The sequence below is a fragment of the Camellia sinensis genome, chromosome 6 (assembly GCF_055761805.1).
Source record: "Camellia sinensis isolate YWXY chromosome 6, ASM5576180v1, whole genome shotgun sequence".
Taxonomy (NCBI): domain Eukaryota; kingdom Viridiplantae; phylum Streptophyta; class Magnoliopsida; order Ericales; family Theaceae; genus Camellia; species Camellia sinensis.
The window spans coordinates 184,936,987-184,962,701 of NC_138966.1; the positions used below are offsets into that span (position 1 = coordinate 184,936,987).

Genomic DNA, 25,715 nt, shown 5'->3' on the forward strand with positions numbered 1-25,715 from the left:
ACATGGTCAAGCCAAAATTCACATTTAGACAGTTTAGCATATAGTTTCTGTTCTCTTAAGGTTTGTAGGGCAAGTCTCAGATGATGTTCATGTTCTTCTATATTCTTGGAGTAAATCAATATGTCATCAATAAATACAACAATAAAGTCATCAAGGTATGGTTTAAAAATTCTGTTCATGAGGTCCATAAAAGCAGCAGGGGCGTTCGTGACTCCGAACGGCATAACTAAAAATTCATAATGTCCATACCTCGTTCTAAAAGCAGTTTTATCAATGTCTTCCGGTTTAACTTTCAGTTGATGATATCCAGATCTAAGATCAATCTTGGAAAACACTTGCGCACCCTGTAACTGATCAAACAGGTCATCAATACGTGGCAATGGGTATTTATTTTTCACAGTTACCTTGTTCAGTTCACGGTAGTCAATGCACAGTCTCAGTGAGCCGTCTTTCTTCTTTACAAATAAAACAGGTGCACCCCACGGTGAAGTACTGGGCCTGATAAACTTCTTGTCTAACAGCTCTTGCAGTTGCACTTTCAATTCTTTCAGTTCAGTCGGAGCCATTCGGTAAGGAGCTTTTGATATCGGCTGTGCACCCGGAATTACATCAACGGTAAATTCAATCTCCCTGTCAATCAAATCCCCTGGCAAATTATCTGGAAAAACATCTGAGAATTCTCTGACTATAGGAATACAGTTCATATTAGCATTATCATCAGTAGGTACAGTCAGTACAGAACACAGATATCCCTTACAGCCCTTTCTAATCAATTTGACAGCTTTCACAGATGAAATCAGATACGGGGGAGGTACTACTCCAACCCCATTAAACACAAATTCAGGTAGACCAGGTGGACGGAAAACTACTTGTTTCGTTACACAGTCTATGGTGGCATGATATTTCGTTAACCAGTCCATCCCCAATATGATATCAAAATGGTCTATGTTCAGTGGCAGTAAGTCAATAAACAGATGTGCATCTTCAACAATAATTTCACAAGCAGGATACATATATGCACAGGTCATAGATCCTCCTACGGGTGATGACACTGCTAACAGATAGTTCATGGGTTCCAAGGGTCTATTCAATTTACGCGAAAAAGCATGCGATACATAAGAATGTGTAGACCCCGAATCAATCAGTACATAAGCATTCTGGGTAGAAATAGAGAGAATACCTGACACAACGGTCTCGGTATTCTGGACATCTCCCGGTACTAGGGCGAACACTCGGCCCTGCCTCATAGGCTCTTTCCCGGTAGCTTTAGGGTTCAGTTTTGGTGGAGCATTTGATGCTGCGCCGCTGGCTGCAGCTTTGCTGTTGCCCTGAGGAGCAGAAGGACAATCTTTAACCATGTGGCCCACCTTGCCACACCTGTAACAAGCTCCAGATAGTTTGTAACAAACTCCCTTATGATTTTTCCCACATTCAGAACAGGGCGGTATTGTACGGTTTCCTTGACTAGAAGTAGTCATTGACCCTGTGTTTTGCTTTTTGTTCAACGGGTTGTGCTTGCCTTTCTTGAATTTAAAACCCTGTCTTTTACCACGCCATTCCGACGCTGGTGTTTCTGTTTTCAGTGCTTCAATGTTTGATTCAGCCATCAAGGCTCGATCGAGAACACCCACAAAAGTTGGTAGTTTCAAAACATTTATTCGGTCAAGAATTGTAACATTAAGGCCGCCTTCAAATTTTCTGGCCTTCTTATATTCCGTATCCACCATATGCGGTGCATATCTAGCAAGCTCGGTAAATTTCGTTTCATATTCGGCAACAGATGTGGTGCCTTGTCTCAGTTGTTCAAACTCAGTCACTTTCCTGTCCCTAACACACTGAGGAAAGTACTTTTCAAAGAAGGCTCCCTTGAATTGAGCCCAAGTCAAAACGGTATTTTCATCACGGATCAACATCCACCACCTTCTAGCTTCTTCTTGCAATGTAAAGGTGGCTAACAGTACCTTGTTCGCTTCCGAGCACGGAAACACTTCAAATAGCTTTTCTGTTTCTAGCACCCAAGCTTCAGCCTTTAGTGGTTCGAGGCCTCCCTGAAAGGATGGCGGTTTCATTTTGCTGAACTTCTGGGTCAGAGCAATAATATCCCCATCATTCACATTAGGTTCCGGCTGTACCGGAGGAGGAGGTGGGGGCGGTTGGTTCTGTTGTTCCAGTCTAGTAGTTATCAGTTCTATCATTCTTTCCATTCTTTCCATTCTCGCCTCGGAAGACGAGGATTCAGGTTCATTTGCATTGTCCATTTCACTATAAGCAGTTATAATAGTTTTATACATAAGCAGTCATTTGTTTCACAGTTTAACACATTAACAGATATTCAGTCATAACATAGCCACACACTTTTCATGTTCATGAGATGCCCTATTTACTTCCTAGGACACCCTATAGCTCATTTGGACACGTGTGTGCGGTACGACTCATGGATAAGTATCGCTCTGATACCACTCTGTCACGACCCAAACCCGGCCCTATGGGTTTAGCACCGTAACCGGCCAGTAATCCGAGATTACCAAAGGCCTACAGAACAGTAATACAGTAAAACAGAGTACAGGGCCTGGCGGAAGCCAATTCAGTAAATAAATAATGTCCATTGAGCTGTGACAGTCTGTATGCCAAAAAGATTTTTCATACATTCATACATAAACAGTACAGAACAGTATGCAATAATTACAATCATTCCGATTAGGGACTCAATCCCTAAATAACAGTACGGAAACATTCAGTCTATACAGAACAGTAAACCAGTACAGAAGGGGTAAGTGTAAAACACCCCTAAGCCTTAACGCAATAGGCTCGGAACCTCGTGATGAGGCACAATGGTTGGCTTGACAAAACAGGAGTAATCCTGACGCTCCTAGCTGCGGTCTGGTGCCTGAACACCTACATATATATATGAGCAGTGAGCTAAAGCCCAGTGAATAACATAATGCGTAAAGAGGTTGAGAATGAATGTCCTTACAGTAATGAAAACAGTTCATTTAAACAGTAGTTCAGTTGTTCAGTCAGTACAGTCATATGCGGTACATCCATTAGCATAACAGTACAGTAAACAGTAGGTCTTAAAAGACCGAGCAGTAATGATGGCCATCAGTCAGTAAACAGTAGTGGTTCCAACAAGGGAACCGACAGAGATTTCTGTCACAGTAACGGTAAACAGTAGGTGCTAAGGATGCCACAATACAGTTCAGAATATAGGACATACATTCATTCAGTTACCAGTAATCAGTTCAGAAAACAGTACAGTTCAGTTGTTCAGAAGATAATCATTTGTGAACATATCTTTACACAATCGTTACTCACAGAGTTTGGGCTACAGTATGCTAGAGCGTGTCTCTCCAGTCGCCAACCCTACACAGTTAACAGATTGAATACACACTAAGCTACACAGTTGGGAAAGATAATAACTTAATCCCTAATGCCTCGGTGTGTTCTACATCTATAACCTCATTAAGATGTCTTAAACTAGGCCTAGGAATGCCTAGGATGGGATGAGGATGCAAGGATGCGATCAGAAAGCAGTTTCAGAATTTTCAGAAAAACAGAGTCCCGCTCGAGCGCAGGTTTCCCCCGCTCGAGCGGTCATGCAACAAAGGTACACGCTCGAGCGTAAACTTTTCCGCTCGAGCGTACTGTAAAAGTACTGGATGGGTGAAATCTCCGCTCGACTCCCGCTCGAGCGTAAGACATGATTCCGCTCGAGCGCCCAATCCTCCGCTCGAGCGTACAGTGAAGCAGTGCAGAGAGATGCTGGATACTCGGATTCTCCGCTCGAGCGCCAAGTTCCCCGCTCGAGCGGGAGTGCGAAATTTGGGAATTCCAGATTGCACCTCCAAGCTCAAACTCAAGCTAAAATGCAGCAAAACCAATCCTCTTGGGCTCATTTTCTGGAAAACATTTATAAACACATAGTACAACATGTTTTAAAGCTCAATTTTAAGAAATCAAAGCCCAAGGGTGTCTAATTCAACCTCAATTTCAAACCATTTTCAAGAACATGAAGAACATGCAAACATGCATGAATTCAAATCATTTCAAAGTTCCAATTTGATGCTCTAAAGAGCCAATGTTTTTCAAAACATGGTGAAATCATGGATTTAACATAAACATGAACATGCATGCACCAATTTACCATGAATTCAACTCCAAACTCAACCAAGAACACATGCAAGCATGGAATGAACTTCAATTCAACATATATGCACCAAAACATGGCTTAACTCTACAATTAAAGCATGAATTGTGCAAGAATGGATTCTAAGACAACAACAAGAAGATGAATGTCCTACCTTAGTCTTGTGTTCGAGGTCTAGGAGCTCAAAGTAGCAATCAACACTTCAATCCTCAAGCAATTCCAAACAATTCAAGATGAAAACCAACTCCTCAAGTCTCTCTCTCTCTAAGGTCGGTTGAGGCAAGAAGAGGAGAAGAAATGTTTGGTTTGATCACATACGTGGAGTGTAAAAGGCTCAAGAGGTGTGATGTGGTGGCCACTAAGTGGCGGAACGGTAATTAAGCCAAACTATGCGATTAATCAATATTTAATCTAATTTAAGTCATACCTAATGAATTTTCAGATAATTATACTATAAAATCACATTAATTCTGACGATCATAGAACACTAATCGGTTTCTGATTCGGCCGCCGATAAGGCCTTCAATTAGCAGTTTAAACACATAGACATGAACAGATAATCATACAGTCAAACAGATAGAACACAATGTAACACACACATACTCAGTCAATTCGATTCCAGTTTTCAGTCAGTCAGTTCAATACCTTAGGCAGTTCAATTATCAGTCAAAATCAGTCTCGGTTAACAGTAATTAGCGGTTAATCAGTCATTAATCGGTAAACAGTATGAGGGTTGTTACAACTTTAATCAGTTCAATTATCAGTCATAATTAGTTCAGTTTGACGGTAATCAATGTTTATCGGTAAGCAGTGGTGAGGGTTATTACAGTCTCCCCTCCTTATAAAGAGTTTAGTCCTCTAAACTCGAGTTACCTTCGCTCTGAAAGAAAACAGGATTCAATGGAAACAGTTCAGGATATCTTTTAGCCATGTCTTCTTCCCTTTCCCAAGTGGCACACACACCACCATGGTTCTGCCAGTCAACTTTTTTACCAGCGGGATTTCTTTGTTTCTCAGTTTCTTGATCCGTCTGTTTACAATCTGTATAGGCCGTTCCTCATAAGTGTAGTCATCACTCAGCACTACACGAGTAGGCTCTATCACATGAAAAGGATCCCGGAGGTAGTCTCTCAACATAGAAATGTGGAAGACGTTATGCATATGCTCCATTTCAGGAGGAAGTGCGACTTGATACGCCACCGGATTGATTTTCTCAATTATCTCGTACGGTCCGACGTATCTCGGCGCTAACTTGCCTTTGACTGCAAAACGAGTCTGGCCTTTTATCGGTGTCACTTTCACAAAAACGTGATCACCCACTTCATACTCTCGGTCTCGTCTTCTAACATCAGCATAACTCTTCTGTCTGCTCTGCGCTGTTTTCAGTCTCTGTTGTATCAGTTTCACTTTCTCAGTTGTTTCATAAACAATCTCGGGCCCAAGCAAAGGCCCATCTCTAACTTCTGCCCAGCAAATCAGAGATCTACATTTTCTGCCATACAATGCCTCGAAAGGCGCCATACCAATACCTGAATGATAGCTGTTGTTGTAGGCAAATTCAGTCAATGGCAAATGGCTTTCCCAGTTTCCCTGAAAATCAAGGACACACATTCTCAATAAGTCCTCCAGAGTCTGGATGGTCCTTTCTGACTGGCCATCTGTCTGAGGATGATAGGCACTACTCAGTCTCAATTCAGTACCCAGTACAGTCTGTAGGCTTTGCCAAAATCTCGATGTAAACTTCGAATCCCTGTCAGAAACAATGGACACAGGTACTCCATGCAGTCTAACAATTTCGTCAATATAGAGTATAGCCAATTTGTCCGCATTATAAATTGTCTTAACAGGTAAGAAGTGAGCAGATTTAGTCAGTCTATCAACAATAACCCAAATTGAGTCCATACCTTTATTGGAGCGAGGCAATCCCACAATAAAATCCATGGTAATATGTTCTCATTTCCACTCCAGTATCGGTAAGGGCTGCAATAACCCTGCGGGTCGTTGATGCTCGGCTTTAACTTGTTGGCAATGAAGACATTTTGATACAAAATCAGCAATTTCTTTCTTCATTCCCGGCCACCAGAAATTCAGTTTCAGGTCTTGGTACATTTTCGTATTCCCCGGATGGATAGAAAATCTTGAGTTGTGGCCCTCTTGCAGAACTCATCTTTTCAGTTCAGTATCATTTGGTACGCACAGCCTTTCTTGAAATTTCAGTACATTATTCTCAAATTTGAATCCCGGTCTCGGTTTAGATTCTCTTTCTTCGATGATCTTTTTCAAGAAGTCATCCAGTTGCTGCTTCTCTTTAATCTCTTCAATCAATGCTGGTTGAGCAGATATAGCAGCTAAGGTTCCACCTTGTTCTCGTAAAACAATTTCAATTTTAGATTTTTCAAGGTCACAAAGCAACTCTCTCTGCCCGGTAAGCAAACAGGCTAAGTTTCCAATCGATTTCCGGCTCAGTGCATCGGCAACGGTGTTGGCTTTTCCCGGATGGTACAAAATCTGTAGGTCATAGTCTTTAATCAGTTCTAGCCATCTCCGCTGTCTCATGTTCAGTTCTTTCTGTGTGAAAAAATATTTCAAACTCTTGTGGTCGGTATATACTTCACATGTTGCCCCATAAAGGTAGTGACGCCAGATTTTTAGTGCAAATACTACTGCAGCAAGTTCCAGATCATGGGTCGGGTAGTTCTTTTCATGCGGTCTCAGTTGTCGGGAAGCATAGGCAATTACTCTCCCATTCTACATTAAAACACATCTCAAACCCTTATGAGAAGCATCACTAAATACAGTATAACCATCCGTACCTGAAGGTAAGGTAAGAACCGATGCAGTCACAAGTCGAGTTTTCAACTCTTGGAAAGCAGATTCCCTTTGGTCAGTCCAGTCAAATGATATCCCCTTCTGAGTCAGTTGAGTCAACGGTAAAGCAATTTTGGAGAAATCTTTGACAAATCTTCTGTAATATCCAGCCAAATCCAAAAAGCTTCGAACTTCAGTCACGTTGGTTGGTCTAGGCCAGTTCACTACAGCTTCGATTTTCTGCGGATCAACAGAAATTTCATCTTTGCTAACAACATGCCCCAAAAACATAACATAGTCAAGCCAAAATTCACATTTAGACAGTTTAGCATACAGTTTCTGTTCTCTTAGGGTTTGTAGGGCAAGTCTCAGATGATGTTCATGTTCTTCTATACTTTTGGAGTAAATCAGTATGTCATCAATAAATACAACAATAAAGTCATCAAGGTACGGTTTAAAGATTCTGTTCATGAGGTCCATAAATGCAGCTGGTGCGTTCGTGACTCCAAAAGGCATAACTAAAAATTCGTAATGTCCATACCTCGTTCTAAAAGTAGTTTTATCAATGTTATCTGATTTAACTTTCAACTGATGGTATCCGGATCTGAGATCAATCTTCGAAAATACTTTAGCACCCTGTAATTGATCAAACAGGTCATCAGCACGCGGTAATGGGTATTTATTCTTTACAGTTACCTTATTCAGTTCACGATAGTCAATGCACAGTCTCAGTGAGCTGTCTTTCTTCTTTACAAACAAAACAGGTGCGCCCCACGGTGAAGTACTAGGTCTGACGAACTTTTTGTCTAACAGTTCTTGCAATTGCACTTTCAGTTCTTTCAGTTCAGTTGGAGCCATTCGGTAAGGAGCTTTAGAAACTGGCTGTGTTCCGGGAATCACATCAACGGTAAATTCAATCTCCTTGTCAATCAAATCTCCTGGAAGATTATCTGGGAAAACGTCCGGGAATTCTCTGACTATAGGAATACAGTTCACATTAGCATTATCATCAGTAGACACAGTCAATACAGAACACAGATATCCCTTATACCCCTTTCTAATCAATTTTACAGCTTTCACAGATGAAATCAAATACGGAGGAGGTACCACTCCAACCCCATTAAACACAAATTCAGGTAGACCAGGTGGATGGAAAACTACTTGTTTCGTTATACAGTCTATGGTGGCATGATATTTCGTTAACCAGTCTATCCCCAATATTACATTAAAATGATCAATGTTCAATGGCAGTAAATCGATAAACAGATGTGCATCTCCAACAATAATTTCACAAGCAGGGTACATGTATGCACAGGTCATAGATCCCCCAACGGGTGATGATACAGCTAACAGACAATTCATAGGTTCTAAGGGTCTATTCAATTTACGCGAAAAAGCATGCGACACATAAGAATGCGTAGACCCCGAATCAATCAGTACATAAGCATTCTGAGTACAAATAGAGAGAATACCTGACACAACGGTCTCGGTATTCTGGACGTCTCCCGGTACTAGGGCGAACACTCGGCCCTGCCTCATAGGCTCTTTCCCGGTAGCTTTGGGGTTCGGTTTTGGTGTAACAGTTGATGCCGCTACGCTTGGTGTAGCTTTACTACTAGCTTGTGGAGCAGAGGGACAGTCTTTAACCATGTGGCCCACTTTGCCACACCTATAACAGGCTCCTGATATCTTGTAACAGACTCCCTTGTGATTTTTACCACACTCAGAACAGGGCGGTAGTGTACGGTTTCCTTGACTAGACGTAGTCGTTGACCCCGTATTCTGTTTCTTGTTCAATGGACTATGCTTGCCTTTCTTAAACTTAAAACTCTGCCTTTTACCTCGCCATTCAGACAATGGCGTTTCAGTTTTCAGTGCTTCAATGTTTGATTCAGCCATCAAGGCTCTGTCAAGAACATTTACATAATTCGGTAGTTTCAAAACATTTATTCGGTCAAGAATTGCAACATTAAGGCCACCTTCAAATTTTCTGGCCTTCTTATAATCAGTATCCACCATATGCGGTGCATATCTAGCAAGCTCAGTGAATTTCGTCTCATATTCAGACACAGACATTGCCCCTTGTCTCAGCTGTTCAAGCTCAGTTACTTTTCTGTCCCTAACACACTGAGGGAAGTACTTTTCAAAGAAGGCTCCTTTGAATTGAGCCCAAGTCAGAACGGTATTTTCATCACGGATGAGCATCCACCACCTTCTAGCTTCTTCTTGCAATGTAAAGGTGGCTAACAGTACCTTGTGTGCTTCAGAGCACGGGAAAACTTCAAACAATTTTTCAGTCTCCAGAACCCATGCTTCAGCTTTTAACGGTTCTAGGCCTCCCTGAAAGGACGACGGTTTCATTTTACTGAACTTATGGGTCAGTGCAATTATGTCCCCATCATTAGCATTCATATTTTGTACATTTACATTCACATTTTGTTCCGGCTATACCGGAGGAGGAGGAGGAGGCAGGGGCTGTTGGTTCAGTTGTTGATCCAGTCTCGCAGTTATCAGTTCCATCATTTGCTCCAGTCTGGCCATTCTGGCCTCAGAGGATGAGGATTCAGTTTCATTTGCAGTGTTTGCATTATCCATTTCACTATAAGCAGTTATAACAGTTTTAAACATAAGCAGTCATTTGTTTAACAGTTTAACACGTTAGCATATATTCAGTCATAACATAACTACACACTTATCATGCTTATGAGATGCCCTACTTACTTTTCTAGGACACCCTATAGCTCATTTGGACACGTGTGTGCGGTATAACTCGTGGTAAGTATCGCTCTGATACCACTCTGTCACGACCCAAACCCGGCCCTATGGGTTTAGCACCGTAACCGGCCAGTAATCCAAGATTACCAAAGGCCTGCTTAACAGTAGCACAGTAAAACAGAGTACAGGGCCTGACAGAAGCCAAAACAGTAAATAAACAATGCCCAATGAGCTGTGACAGTCTGTATGCAAAAAGACTTTTCATACATATATACATAATCAGTACAGAACAGTATGCACAATATGTACAATCATTCAGACTAGGAACTCAATCCCTTACATAACAGTACAGTAAACATTCAGTCTATACAGTTTACAAAACAGGTACAGAGACAGAAGGGGGAAATCCTAAAACACCCCTAAGCCTTAGCATGATAGGCTCAGAACCTCGCAGTGAGGCACATAGGCTGGCTTGACAAAACCGGAGTAACCCTGACGCTCCTAGCCGCGGTCTGGTGCCTGTACACCTACATATATATATGAGCAGTGAGCTAAAGCCCAGTGAATAACATAATGCGTAAAGAGGTTAAGAATGAATGTCCTTACAGTATGAAAACAGTTCATTTAAACAGTATTTCAGTCGTTCAGTCAGTACAGTCATATGTGGTACACCCATTAGCATAACAGTACAGTAAACAGTTGGTCTTAAAAGACCGAACAGTAATGATGGCCATCAGTCAGTAAACAGTAGTGGTTCCAACAAGGGAACCGACAGAGATCTCTGTAACAGTAACAGTAACAGTAGGTACTAAGGATGCCACAATACAGTTCAGAACATAGGACATACATTCATTCAATTAACAGTATCAGTTCAGAAAGCAGTACAGTTCAGTTGTTCAGAAGATAATCATTTTGAACATATCTTTACACAGATGTTACTCACAGAGTTCTGGGCTACGGTAAGGCTAGAGCGTCTCCTCAGAAAGCCAACCCTACACAGTTAACAGATTGAACACACTAAGCTACACAGTTGGGAAAGATAGTAACTTAATCCCTAATTTGCCTCGGTGTGTTCTACATCTATAACCTTAATAAGATGCTATAAACTAGGCCTAAGAATGTCTAGAATGAGATGAGGATGTAAAGATGTACTTAAAAAGCAGTTTCAGAATTTTCAGAAAAACAGAGTCCCGCTCGAGCGCAGGTTTCCCCGCTCGAGCGGACATGCAGCAAAGGTGCACGCTCGAGCGTACAATCTCCCGCTCGAGCGTACTGTAAAAGTATTGGATGGGTGAAATCTCCGCTCGACGGACGCTCGACGCCCGCTCGAGCTTGAAACACATGCCTCCGCTCGAGCTCCCAATCCTCCACTCGAGCGGACTGTAAAACAGTGCAAGATGCTGGATGCTCGGATTCCACGCTCGAGCGTCACTTTACCCGCTCGAGCGGGAGTGCAAAATCTGGAAATTCCAGATTGTACTTCCAAGCTCAAACTCAAGTTCAAAAGCATAATTTTCAATCCTCTTGGGCTAATTTCTGGAAAAACACTTGTAAACACATAGAATAACATGATTCAAAGCTCAATTTGAGAAATCAAAGCCTAAGGGTGTTTAATTCAAACCCAATTTCAAACCATTTTTCAAGAACAATCCTCAAACATGACATGCATGATCTTCAAATAACTTTCAAGCTTCAAAACATGCTCTAATGAGCCAATTGATTCACATACAAGATGAAAACATGGCCTACACTCAAAACATGGACATGCATGTGACAATTTGCCATGAACTCAACTCAAAATCCAACAATACTAACATGCATGCATGAATTATGCTCTATTTCAACATGCTAGAACTAATCCATGGCTCAATTCTCAACTTTGACATAAACCATGCAAGAATCAAGCTCAAGCACATAAATAAAGGTTGATTTCTCTTACCTATGTCTTCAATTAAAGGCAAGGGAACTAGATTAGCAACCACACTTCAATTTCCTTCAAATTCTAAGCAATATTGAGACGAAATCAACTCCTCAAGTCTCTCTCTCTCTATGGTCGGCTAAGGGTCTTCACGAAAGGGCTGAAGAAGTGTTTTGCTCAAGTGTAATGAAGCTCACAATGAATCAAGTAGTGGCCACTAAGGCTAGTTTGGTAAATAAGGCCAACTTAAGCAATTGATCAATATTTAATCTAATTTAGTCATACTAGATCACATTTTAGATAAATACACCATAAAATCACATAAATTCTACTGATCAAGACACACTAATCAATTTCGGATTCGGCCGCCGATAAGGCCTTCAATTAGCAGTTTAAACACTAAAACATGAACAGATGAATAATCAATCAGACAGATAGAATACAAATTAACATACATACATACTCAGTTAGTTCAGCTCCAGTTTTCAGTCAGTCAGTTCAGTACTTTAATCAGTTCAATTATCAGTCATAATCAGTTCAGTTTGACGGTAATCAATGTTTATCGGTAAGCAGTGGTGAGGGTTATTACAAGTTTTAATTTATCATTTTAATGTGATTGTTAAAAAACATCTATTCTAAATGCTGGGTTGACTCAGAAAATGTGAGTTTGATTATGGGTTTCTCAAAGAATGTAGGGAGAGAGAGAGAGAGAGAGAGAGAGAGAGAGAGAGAGAAATATATATATATATATAGATATAGAGATAGGTTATTTGGGACTTGGTTTGTGATTAGTGCTTTGTATTGTACAAATTAGTCTGATAGGGAAGGAACTGTTTGTTTGGAGCTATTTAAAAAGAAATTAATGGTGATTTATTTAGTTGATCTTCTGCAACAAAAAAATTAAACTCACACTCAAAAAAAAATATTTAACATTTTATTTATTGTGTAATATATTTATTTAGTTGTACCATTCAAATGTAATATATTTGTTGTGTGATTTTTGTTTTAATTTCATCTTTATAAAATTGAAGTCAGTTAACAAAGAGAAAAGTTCAAATTTAGACCATTTTATTGTGCTTTAGTTTTAATTTATCATTTTAATGTGACTGTTAAAAAACATCTATTCTAAATGCTGGTTTGACTCAGAAAATGTGAGTTTGATTATGGGTTTCGCAAAGAATGTAGAGAGAGAGAGATGGGAGGGGGAAGGGACTGTTTGTTTGGAGCTATTTAAAAAGAAAGTAAGGGTGATTTATTTAGTTGATCTTCCTGCAACAAAAAAATTAAACTGACACTCAGAAAAATTTATTTAACATTTTATTTGCTGTGTAATATATTTATTTAGTTGTACCATTCAAATGTAATATTTATTTGCTGTGTGATTCTAATGTACAGATGATAAATATTTTTCATTTAATTATTTTTTGAATATCTAGAGTTCCTAATTAAAAGAAAAATTTGAAAGACTTGGCATTTTAACATTTATGTGTAATATGGAAAGAGAGTTTATTTATTTTTATTTTTTAAGGGAATATAATATTCTATGTTGTATTTCAAAAATTCTGGTCAATCCTTATGTGTGTGCGTATTACTTTAGTTGTCTTCATGAAAAAAAAAATGTATTAAACTTACAAGTATTTAACTTAACGCAAGTATTTAACATAATCCATTTTGTTTTCAATCAAATTCACCGAGTATTTAACTTAACCCAAAAAAATGTATTTAACATTTTGTTATAAAAAATTAAAAAAAAAATTGTACCATTCTAAACAGAGAAGGCACGTGCCTCTGGTATCTGTTGACCTTTTTCTTTTTCTTAGAAGTTTATATTTTTATTTATTTCTTTTCCTCTTAATTGTAACCCGTTAAGTATTTTCTATTCATGATAGTTATTTATTTAAATAAAATTTTGAATTTTATTATTCGATTTGGTAGTAACATATTTGGAAATAACATTTCATTGCCAATGAAATCCATGTTAACTTTTATTATTGCTAATTTTTTGTTTCTTTGTGTCTAAAATTATATAACCAAGCATTTTTAGGTTGAAGTACAACAGTTATGAACAATATCACTATTTTTGGTCAAGTAAGTTTTTTTTCTTCTTTTTTCTCTTCATATAAATTTAAGCACCTCTCTTATAAATTTAAGTATAACAGTTATGGACAATATCACTATTCTAATTATTTTTTTTCCTCATACTTTATAGGTGGATGGGGACTTACACTGAAACGTAATATCACCTCCCTTTACTAATTTTCTTATTTATGTGTATAAAGTTTTATTTATCACTCTAAAATTTTTGTATGTATAGGTTCGATTTCTTCAAGAAAGAAATGTTAATGTTGTTATTCGCGATGAGCGTGACCTTAATACTATTCGCATTCATGAGGTAAGCCTAAAAGTCGCTTGAACATTGGACATGTATTTTCTTATCATTTTAAAAATAATTTATAAATATATTCTACTTATTTTTTACAGCCAAAGGCAAAGGAAAAAGACAAGGCAATATCAAAGGAAACAAAAAAAGCTATTCCTTATGGCAAAGGAAAGGAAAATGCACATCCCATGGTATGGTTTCTCAACAATTTTTAAAAGTTTCTTTTTCGAATATTATATAGATTTTTTTAGGAATTGCATAGTGTCATATACTATTTTTTATGTACATTTTTCAAAAGTTTCATTTTCAAATATTTATTCAATTCTTTTTATTGAATGTGAAATGTTTTTCTGAAGCATGTTAAAATAAGCATTTGTACAACATGCTAATGCATTTGTATGAACATTAATTTGAATTTTTAATATGTTTGTCTATTTGTATGATAAAAATATGTTGCATTTGTACAATATGTTGCATCTACAACATAGCATAATAAAAATAAAATAGAAGAAAACGAAAAAGGAAAATAAGAAGAAAGAACAATTATGTGATGAAAATGAAACTACATAATATAATTTTTTTTAATTTTTATTTTTCTTATAAGAAGTTCTTAAGGAAAGAAGAAAAAGATAAAAATGCATTTTAATATAACAGAAACAACAAGAAGAGAGAAAAGGAAAGTACAAGACATTATACGCTAATATTCACATTTTACATACCCAATGATTTAATATTTACCTTTTCAACGTACATTTTGTAAAGAGATGGGTAGTGTCTTAAAACCAATAAGTGCGTGCATAGTGAGTTTGCAGTTTTGTGTTTTCAAATTATTTTTCCCTTCCTTTTTAAATTTCATATATAATGCATTGGTTCTTATATGACTAACAACTTAACCGAGTGAAGAGGAAAATTAGTTAAAAGGAAGAAAAAATACATGATGAAAGAGAAGCAAGTTAGTTAATCTTCACATTTTATGCACGTTCTTATATAATATTCTAATTTTAGGCACACAATGATAATGTATTATCAAAAGCTGCATTGGCCCAACGTGCACGACGAGAACGTGAAAAAAATCAAAAGCCATGTTCTGCATACCAATTGGGACAACGCCTGCGACGAGAAGGAGAAAGAGAAAGGTCGAAGGAATGTATTAACCCAAGACAACCTTCTTTAACACCAAATTGGTAAAAAGAAAAAGAATTTTTTACCCAAGACAATCTTGAATTTTTTACTCTTACTATTACCACTTTATTATATAGATTTTAATTTGTTCACAATCTATTTTTGTAGGCCTCCTCCTACAACTCCATGTAGAAATGTTGGTGTGGTCATCCGTGATGAGCACGACCTTAATGTTATCCGTGTTCGTGCGGTAAGTACAAAATCAAGTCAAACATTGTATGTATTTTATTCATATAAGATTATATAAGATTTTTTTTAATCTTTTCAATATTTTATTTATATTTGTTAGGCAAAAGATAAAGAAAAGGTCAACCCAATGTCTAAAGGAAAAGAAAATATGGCTCCTTCCGGCAAGAGAATGACAAATGCATGTCAAGTGGTATATATTCTTTTTTTAAAATATGATATAAAACTAATCAAAATTTTGAATAGTTAAAATATATGAGTGTGTAAAATGAATTTATTGTTTTATGTTGTTTTTGTAGAATGATTGTAATATGTTTTCCTGTAACTTGCTATTATTTGTATGTGTTTTTCAAATTTATTTATTCTTATTTTGCATGGATACATGTGCATTTATAATGTACCATCCATAAGTTGCTACTTATATAAAGAGAATAGGAAAAAAGAAACGAAGAAATAAAGAAAAAATATATAAAGAAAGAAGAAACTAAATAAGATAGGTTTTTAATTCTTATTTAATATATAAAATAGAAAACAAAGAAAGGGAAAGGGAAAGTGAAGAAATAAGAAGATAGAAAGGGAAGAAATAAGAAAAAAAAGAAATAAAGATAACACTATTAAAGGTATAAAACAAATAAAATAGAAAACAAAATTAAGAGAAAGGGAAGAAATAAGAAGATAGTTTCATTTTAAACACAAAATATTCACATATTTTGCTTCAATGATAAAATATTTTCTTTTTAGGCACAAAATGATAATGTAATATCAAAAGTTGCATTGGCCCAGTGGGCACGGCGAGAGCGTGAAAAAATTGAATTTCAATGCTTGCAACGAGAGCAAGAGGGATTAGAAGAATGTGTTCAAATAAGACAACGTTCTTTAACACCAATTCGTCGCGATCACACTCACTTGGAGTGGGAAACAATAACTGAAGATTCTCAGTCGGCACAAAAACGAACAATGGTTACCTATCAATCTACATGTTCGTTTTCTATGCCAAGCACATCTTCAAATTCACAAAGGAATCGGTAAACTACTGTGTCTACTCCTATAAATCGATTTCTTCAAGCACATCTTCAAATTCTCACATCTTCAATACATACTTCTACTCATACCGTTTTGTTTTACAGAATTTTATTTATACACAAATATTTGTAGGTCTACTCCTATAAATCGATTTCTTCAACAAGATCTATGTACTGATGATGAATTAGAAGATCTGCCTACGAGTATATCAATTGGCGCCCGAGCACACAAAGATTCTTGCCGCCATTATCTTGGCAAGATGGATGTATTATGTCCTTATTGTTCAGCCTTACATTGGATGGATGAAAAATTGACAAAATCATCTATAAAGCGTCCCTTATTCGGAACTTGCTGTTTGGAAGGGAAGATTAGGCTACCTTTACTTATTACACCCCCTCCACCACTTCAGGCATTGTATGATGGGAATAATGATCAATCAAAATCCTTTCGAAGTTATACTCGAGTGTACAATGTAGCCAATGCTTTTACGAGTCTTGGTGCTACATTGGATCCTAGAGTACTCAGTGGAAGGGGCCCTACATCATTCACAATTCATGGGGAATTGCGACATCGAACAGGATCACTACAACCACAACCAGGGCAGGATGCGAGTTATGCTCAGCTGTATGTCTATGACCCTTATTCAGCTTTAGAAATTCGTAATCGTAGAAAACCTAACTTGAGAAGGGATGTTCTCAAAACTATTCAGGATAGTTTGTTACAAGTCATTGCATTTGTAGATAAATATCGCCAGGCTCATGCCATTTTACATCAATTAGACTCGGCAGGACACAATCTACCTGCTCATCTTCATTACAGTTCAACAACTGATCGACATCGGTATAACCTACCAACTACAGATGAGATTGCAATTGTAATACCAGGTGATGAAACAGAGGTAAATGGAATGAGAGATATTATTTTACATTTCCGAGGAAATAATGAGTTGATGCAAATTAATGAATGCCACCCAGCATACTTGCCATTACATTATATTCTATTATTTCCATATGGTGAGCTTGGATGGGAACCTGAGTTGAAATTGTGGAATGTTCAGTATGATCGACCTTCAACTGATCGACTTACTCAAATGAATTTTTATAGTTATCGTTTGTTTGAAAGACCCACAGAGTATTCCACAATTTTGGGAGGTGGGAAACTATTTCAAGAGTTTTTGGTAGATGCTTGGGCTGCAACTGAGCAAAATCGATTGACATACTACAAGCTTAATCAAGGGAAACTTCGGGCTGAGCTTTACCAAGAGTTGTCAGATATGGATCCAGATTATGTGCGACCTGGACAAATTGGTCAAAGGTTTGTTTTGCCATCTTCATTTACTGGTAATCCTAAACATATGTTTGAAATCTTTCAAGATTCAATGGCTATCACACGATACAACCAACACCCAGATATTTTTCTTACCATGACTGCAAATCCCAATTGGCCAGAAATTACTTCAGCATTATTACCATATCAAAAACCTATTGATCGTCCTGATTTAATTGCCCGTGTTTTTGAGTTGAAGAGAAAATGTTTGATGAAGGAGATAGAAACAAATAAAGTGTTTGGAAATAAAGTTGCACATGTTTTTACAATTGAATTTCAAAAACGAGGCCTCCCTCATATGCATACACTTTTATTTCTCAAGGGTCCAGACAAAATTCGGACATGTGCTCAAGTAGACAAATTGGTGTGTGCAGAATTTTCAGACCCAAAAGATGATCCTATGCTTTTTGAAATTATCAAATGTTGTATGGTACATGGACCATGTGGTGCTCGAAATCCGCAAGCACCATGTATGGAAAATGGTAGATGCACTAAGAGATACCTTCGAGCTTTCACAGAAACAACAACTATGGATCAAGATGGATACCCTATCTATCGTCGTCGCAATAATGGTCAAGTACATACTGTAAGAGGGCAAGAAGTTGATAATAGGGATGTCGTACCATACAATGCATATCTTTCAAAACTTTCAACTGTCATATAAATGTGGAAGTTTGTGCCGGAATGAGATGTGTCAAGTATATACATAAGTACATTTATAAGGGTTATGATCATACAACGATAGTGTTAGGAATGATAAATGAGATTCAACAATATCTCGATGCAAGGTATATTGGACCTCCAGAAGCTGCTTGGCGAATATTTGGTCATCCTTTGCATGCAGAGATGCCAATAGTTGTACGATTGGCACTTCATTTACCTGGAATGCATCGTGTTGTTTTTAACCCAGAAAAGTCATTACAAACGATTCAATCTAGAGCTGGTCAACAAATGTCAACTCTTACTGGCTTCTTTGCATATTGTGCTGCCAGTGAAGATGAATGTCCATTCATTTATCAAGAATTTCCACAACATTTTGTTTGGCTCAAGTCAAAAAAGAGATGGAAATCAAGAGAAAGGGGATATGCAATTGGTAGAGTGTACTTTGCTAGCCCTAATTGTGGTGAAAGATTTTATCTACGTTTGTTACTAACCGTTGTCAAAGGACCAAAGTCGTTTCAGTCTTTACGCACAGTCGATAATGTTGTGCATGATACATTTAAATTATCATGTATTGCAAAGGGACTTTTAGAAGATGATGAAGAATGGATACAATGCTTGAAAGAGGTTGCAGTCATAAAAACTGGATATCAATTAAGGAGATTGTTTAGTATTATTCTCACCCAGTGCTCTCCACTAAATCCATGTGCATTATGGAATCAATTTTCAACGCATATATGTGACGATCTTGCACATAAGATTTGTACATTGTTTGTCAGTTCTAAACCAACTGAGGCTCAAATTGAAGATTATGGTCTCCATCTTTTGAATCAAATGCTTCATGAATCAGGCAAAAGTTTAATTGACTTCCCACCCATGCCACAACCTACTGTAAATTGGAGTGCAGTAGTTGGTAATCGATTGATAGTTGAACATCAACAACTGCAGAGTGAGGCAGAACATGCAGATCCACAAATTATTATTGATTGTCTCAATAATGGACAGCGGAATTCTTATAATACAACCACTTCTTCAGTTTTTCAAAATAAATTAACTGTTTTCTTTCTGAATGGGGGTGCAGGAACAGGGAAAACGTTTCTATACAATACGATTGCATTAAAATGTCGTAGCCTTGGGCAGATCGTTGTTACTGTGGCTTCGTCTGGAATTGCATCACTGTTACTGGTAGGAGGTCGCACTGCACATTCAACATTTTCCATTCCGTTAGATGTCTTGGAAAATTCACTTTGTGGGTTTAGCAAACAATCATTACAAGCTGAGTTATTTAGAGAAACAAAACTCATAATTTGGGATGAAGTTCTTATGCAACATAGACATTGTGTTGAGGCGGTTGATCGTACATTGAGGGACATTTGTGATAGTGAAAAGCCATTTGGGGGTATTACTGTTGTTCTTGGAGGAGACTTTCGACAAATCTTACCAGTTATACCCAAAGGAGTTCGTAAGCAAATTGTGAATGCATCATTAAGACACTCTGTTCTATGGAAGCATATATATATCTTGACTTTGGATTTGAATATGCGCTTGAATCATGAAGGCCATGAAAATGCTAATTTTGCAAATTTCTTGATGGAGGTAACACTACTTTAACCTGTATTATATAGATTTTAAATTAATAAATTGTGTTTACACTTACTTTTTTATTGATTTCACTTTTTTTTATATTGAGACCAATCCTCAAAAAATCGTTAACCTTCCATCAACAATACACAAATGTTAAGATTTGAATGAATTACTCTCTACAGTTTATCCACAATTGAATATCATAGAGACGTCAACCCCAACATTTTTAACTGAACGCACAATTCTGTCTGCGCGTAACGATGATGTCAGTGACATTAATACTACTGCGTTGAATATCTTTCCAGGGAGATTATATACTTATCTTGCAGCAGATAAAATGTCTGAAGATAATGAAATTGATCCTACCATTACAAATAGATATCCTAATGAATATTTAAATTCATTGGATCCTCCTGGGTTGCCAACTTTTAAGTTAGAGTTGAAAGTGGGTTGTCCTATAATATTGTTGAGAAACATTGCACCGAAAGATGGACTATGTAATGGTACAAGATTGATGGTTACTAGGTGCGGCACTCGCATAATTGAAACTCAAATTTTAACTAGAGAAAAGTTTGGCAATTTGGTATTCATACCAAGGATATCTTTGACACCATCTTCTTCAGAAATGCCTTTCCAAATGACAAGACGTCAATTTCCAGTCCGATTGGCATATGCCTTGACCATTAATAAATCTCAAGGACAATCTGTGAAATTTGTTGGGATTGATTTGCGTATACCAGTGTTTAGCCATGGGCAATTATATGTGGCATTGTCTAGATGTACATCATTTGATCGTATAAGTATTCTCCCTCCTAAAGATAATTTGGATTCTACTACAAATATTGTTTATCCTGAAGTGTTGCTATAATATTCTATGCAGATTAAATAACGTTTTATTATAAGGTAACCACGCAGATTTATTTCTGTTGATTATATAACTTTTTAAAAAATTTCAATTTAATAATAATTTGAAATTTGGACTTTTGTAGGATTGGACCGAAAAATCTATGGAGCTTAAAAGGAGAAATACGACTACCTTGCTTCGATGTGGATGTAATAAGGTAATTTCAATCTGAAAGTATTTTGACATGTATATTTCCAACACATGTACTAATCTATATTTTTTTTGTTTCCACAAATTACCAGATTGTTGTGCATATTCCTCATTGGGGATACATAAAAGTTGATACAAAGACTTTTTGGAAAGTAATGAGGAGGAAGTTTGGGCAAACGCATATTTGAAGACATGTTATTGACACATCTTTTGTAAAGCATACATATTTTTGGTGTATGACAATATAATTTTTTGTATATGACATGTTAGTGACACATCTTTTGTAAAGCATACATCTTTTGTAAAGCTTTAACCCACTTTTTGTAAAGTTTTAACCTACTATTTTGGTGTATGAGAGTATAACTTTATTTCTATTTTTTGTTCAGTGTTTACACTTTTTTTTATTGCCTTTTATATTTTGATATGCAATATAACTTTAAATCTTATATGTTTGTTTCTTAATTTGCATTAAGATTAGGGAGAGTTGTTATTTTATTTGAGTTTTGTAGAGCGTGTAATACAAGCAAAATTGTTGTAAGTTCTTTAAGAAAAAAAATATTTCAATATATTTTTTCAGTATCTTTATCAAAAAAATGACACAAACTTTATAAATTTCAACATAATATGTATAAATTTTAACTGCATTTTAATCTTAAAATTATTTATACCGTGGTGTTCTGAGAAGACCCCATAAAGGCCGCTTGGGAATATGTTACTATTTTTAATTAGTTATTTGATTTTTTTAATATTTTAATTTGATTAAAAAAATTGTGTATGAGATTATAGTTATTATTTTTTTTTGTATTTAATTTGATAATTTATGAGAGAAAAAATAAAATAAAATAATTATAAATTAAATATAACATTTTATTTTATTAATTATTTTAATCTATTTTATTTTTATCAACTATTTTAATCAAATAAAATCTAGCAAACGAGAGAAAAATAATGCAATGAACTTTTTCCCATGTGAGACTTGTCCGAGGACTTCCCACATGGAGATTCTTGGGTCCAAAAAAACAAAGGGAAATGTTTCGTATCATTAATTTAGCACCACTAATGCACCATTAATGATGTGGCATTATGTGGATCCCATCACTGATGTGATAGGTTGGCCTTTGTTTTGTTTTATTTTTTTTTCTTTACATTGCCACTTCATTAGTGGTGTTTTTAGAGCTTCAAATTTAGTGCTCTAAATCACCACTCAAAAACAAAACATCAATTTAGGGTTGTTTAAGTGTTCTAAATAAGTGTATTTTTTGACTTTTTGGACTAAAAAGTTAAGGAAAAAAATATAGTTATTTAGATTAACTTTTTGACTTTTTATGAAAAAAAATGTGTGTTAAAAAATTGTATAAATTAGTGTGTAGGAGAATATTAGGAGTGTGAGTTGTACGGCCGTACTATCTGCGTACTATCTGCTCAGCTGAATTGATGCTAAGAAATGATTGGCTACTTTTTGGGCATTGCATTAGACGGTACTATTCAGCCCGTGGGGGCCATCACGGGTCCCGTTTTAATAATCTGAACCGTTCAATGTGTAGAACTCGTCAAGTACTATATATCTATATAAAATCACGTTGATCCGATATCGATAGCTATTTGATCAGATTAGTTTTTTTTCAACCGTTAACTATAACACCATCCTTTTTTTTTATACAAAACTGATTTGATCATGTAGTTAGAGATATTTGATCAATGTAATTTTTTATAAACATATAGTAATCGACATGTTTTACATATTGAACGGTTCTGATTATCAAAACGAGACCCGTGATGGGCCCCCACAAGCTGAACAACAGTGTGTTAAACTTGCACCCCAGCTGTGCAATTTTTCTTAAAAAACGCAGCCACATTACACTGAACCGGTTAGATATGTCTTGTAATTTTGTATATAACATTAATTTTTTAATATTTTTTTTGGTAAATAATTATAACTTTTTAACTTTTTAAATAATTTTTTGATTTTTTAACTTTTTTTAAACATGCCAAAGTTGACCTTAATGTACCCCTAAACAAAACTTACTAGTCTCCATTGTCTAGTTGTCTTCATCTCTGCCTTATCCTTTTAAGGTTTTTATTTGTGATGGAGTGATGTTAGACTACTCTATAGTTTGAGTTCTAAATTTAGTTTTAATGATGTAAAAATTAAAAAAAAAAATTAAAAATTAAAAAAAATTTAAAACATCACATTAATGGAGTAAGACTCATCTTTAGAGTTGCTTTAAAACTCATGTTTTAGAACTCCAAAACATTTTTTTATTTGTGATGGCATACAACTCCTATCAGTCTATTCTATACTTTATGGGAATATTGTGATACACATTTTTCAAAAAGTATGTATTATATGTGTATTATAATTAAAAAATTTATATAATTTTATATTCTTTGAATTACAGCTTAAAAACAATAATGATATAGAACTCTAATTTTAGAGTTCTAGTGATGTGGCAAGAAAAAAAAAACAAAAACATAGACACATACGTCGCATCACATGTGGGCGCCACTATTTACCACATCACTAAAACTCTTGTAGAATTTCAAAATTAGAGTTCTCAATATTTATTCCTTTAAAAGAATTAACAATGATACATAACTCTAAATTTGGGACTCTAACTAGGGATTCTAATGAGATGGTAAGGTAATGATAATAATAATAATAAATAAATAAAAAACTACCAAAACATCAAATCAATGGGTGGGTTTCACCCATTAGAGCTTCTTTAAAGCTCTCAAATATTTTTGTAAAAAACTATATCATAACTAAATATAATATGAGACATAATTAAAAATCTCATAAATTATAATTAAAATAATGTCATAATCAAAGGAAAAAATTAGTCATAACTAAAACAAAAATAACATAAGTAGAGATGTATATGGTACACCCTTTTTAATGGCGTATATATTGTAATTTCTCATATTATTTCAAACAAGATCTTATAAATAAAGTTGAAAAAATTACAAATCAATGAGAATTTTTTTTTAAAAAAAACTACAAAATTATGAAAAAAAAATCTAATACTTTAATTATTAAAATGGGTAAATTTTACCACTGAAATGCAATTTATTTTTTTGTCATACACTGAATTGCAATTTATCCAATAAAATTTGATATCTAAAACTTTGCAACTATATATATATACTAGAGATTTTAAAGTGTTCATTCGTGTAAATTAAAGAGACTAATAATGTAATTTACTCTAAAATCCAACAAAATATTGAAAACCCGAAAGGGACGCATAATACTATATTTAAAGTAAAGGTTGAAGTTAGTATATTGAAATTTTTATTTTTTGTAGGGTAAGAATATCCTTCATAATTTTTAAAAAATTTACCTATAATCTTATAACCACTTGAAAGTTAATTCACAAAATAATAACCGTTAATAATTACTGCTTAAATTTTAATTTTTTTTATTGATAAATTATAAAATAACATTTTATTTTATTTATCTATATGAAACATAAATATATTTATTATTCTTTTTCTTATACCTCAAAATTTACTTGTTAGCATCTGAATTCTTTATCTTGAAACGTAATTTTCTTTAAATTAAAATCACATTGCGTGGCATGGCTGAGAGATGCATCAACAAGATCAAAGTAACAATAATAATATTATTAGAATTAATTTTTTCCATGAGTTGCATGAGGCCTCAAAACCAGCAATCCATAGATTAAAAAAAAGTAATTAAAATCAATGGTGTGGCTGAGAAATAAATGTTCAAGATAGAATCCTAGCTCCACTCCTGTGTCAACGAGATCGAAATAAGAATTGCGTGACACAATTGTTATTTTTATTTTTAGGATACTTACGTGTAGATCCTAATAAGTGAACTTATTGTCTAATAGGTCTTATGAAAAAAATTTATCATAAAAAAAGTCATTAATTGTAAGTTTTAGCGGCAATTTATAAAAATCATAACAAAAAAGTTACTAATTGTTATTTTTTAGCAACGTATGTAAAAAATTGTCACAAAAAAAATTATTTTTAGTGACAATTTTACCAAAACTTATTTTCAATAGAACTTGGTGGGAATTAAGTATAACTATTAGGACCTATTAATAGTTTAATCATATTTTTATGGGATTTTTATTGATAAGTCCAATTTAGAAGTGTTTTAACCCAAGAAGTCCATGAAGGAATTTTTTAACAAATTTAGTCCCATGTATGTATAGTTTTATTCCATAAAGTCCATTTTCTTGATTTATACTATTTTCTTGGACACTTATGCCCTTATATTTAATTTTGATATCCTTATAAATATTTTTTGAACGATTAGCAATTTAATGATGTGAACATTCATATTTTAAAATTCACATTGGTAGGAATGTAAAATTGGCCCGCGGGCGGCCCGAAACCCGGCCGCGAGCCGGGGCGAGCCCGACCCGTTGACAATGTGAATATTCACATTGACATATTAACATTCATATTAATAGAAGTGTAAAATTGACACCCGTCCCGTGGCGACGCGAAACCCGCCCGCGACCCATGGCCGGCCCGGGGCGGTCCCGGTCCGACCCGTCGACAATGTGAATATTCACATTGACATGTTAACATTCACATTAATAAGAGCATAAAATTGGGCCGCGGCCCATGGGCGGCCAAAAGCCCGCCTACGGCCCGGGGCGGGCCCGGCCCGGCCTGTTGACAATGTGAATATTCACATTGACATGTTAACATTCACATTGATAGGAGTATAAAATTAGCTCGCGCCTCGTGGCTGCCC

General features: G+C 35.7%; 1 protein-coding gene and 1 long non-coding RNA gene across 2 annotated transcripts; both read left to right on the plus strand.

The window, feature by feature from the left end:
* Positions 1-15,104: 15,104 nt before the first annotated feature.
* Positions 15,105-15,550, plus strand: LOC114305504 (uncharacterized). Its single transcript, XR_003644393.2, has 3 exons — positions 15,105-15,152; positions 15,259-15,340; positions 15,440-15,550. It is a non-coding gene; the product is annotated as an uncharacterized LOC114305504 (long non-coding RNA).
* A 1,107-nt stretch (positions 15,551-16,657) lies between these two features.
* Positions 16,658-20,797, plus strand: LOC145793903 (uncharacterized). The gene is made up of 5 exons (XM_082876797.1): positions 16,658-17,699; positions 19,196-19,568; positions 19,680-19,807; positions 20,112-20,268; positions 20,455-20,797. Exons 1-5 carry the CDS (start codon positions 16,658-16,660, stop codon positions 20,795-20,797), a joined length of 2,043 nt encoding a protein of 680 aa, XP_082732923.1.
* The last annotated feature ends 4,918 nt before the right edge of the window (positions 20,798-25,715 follow it).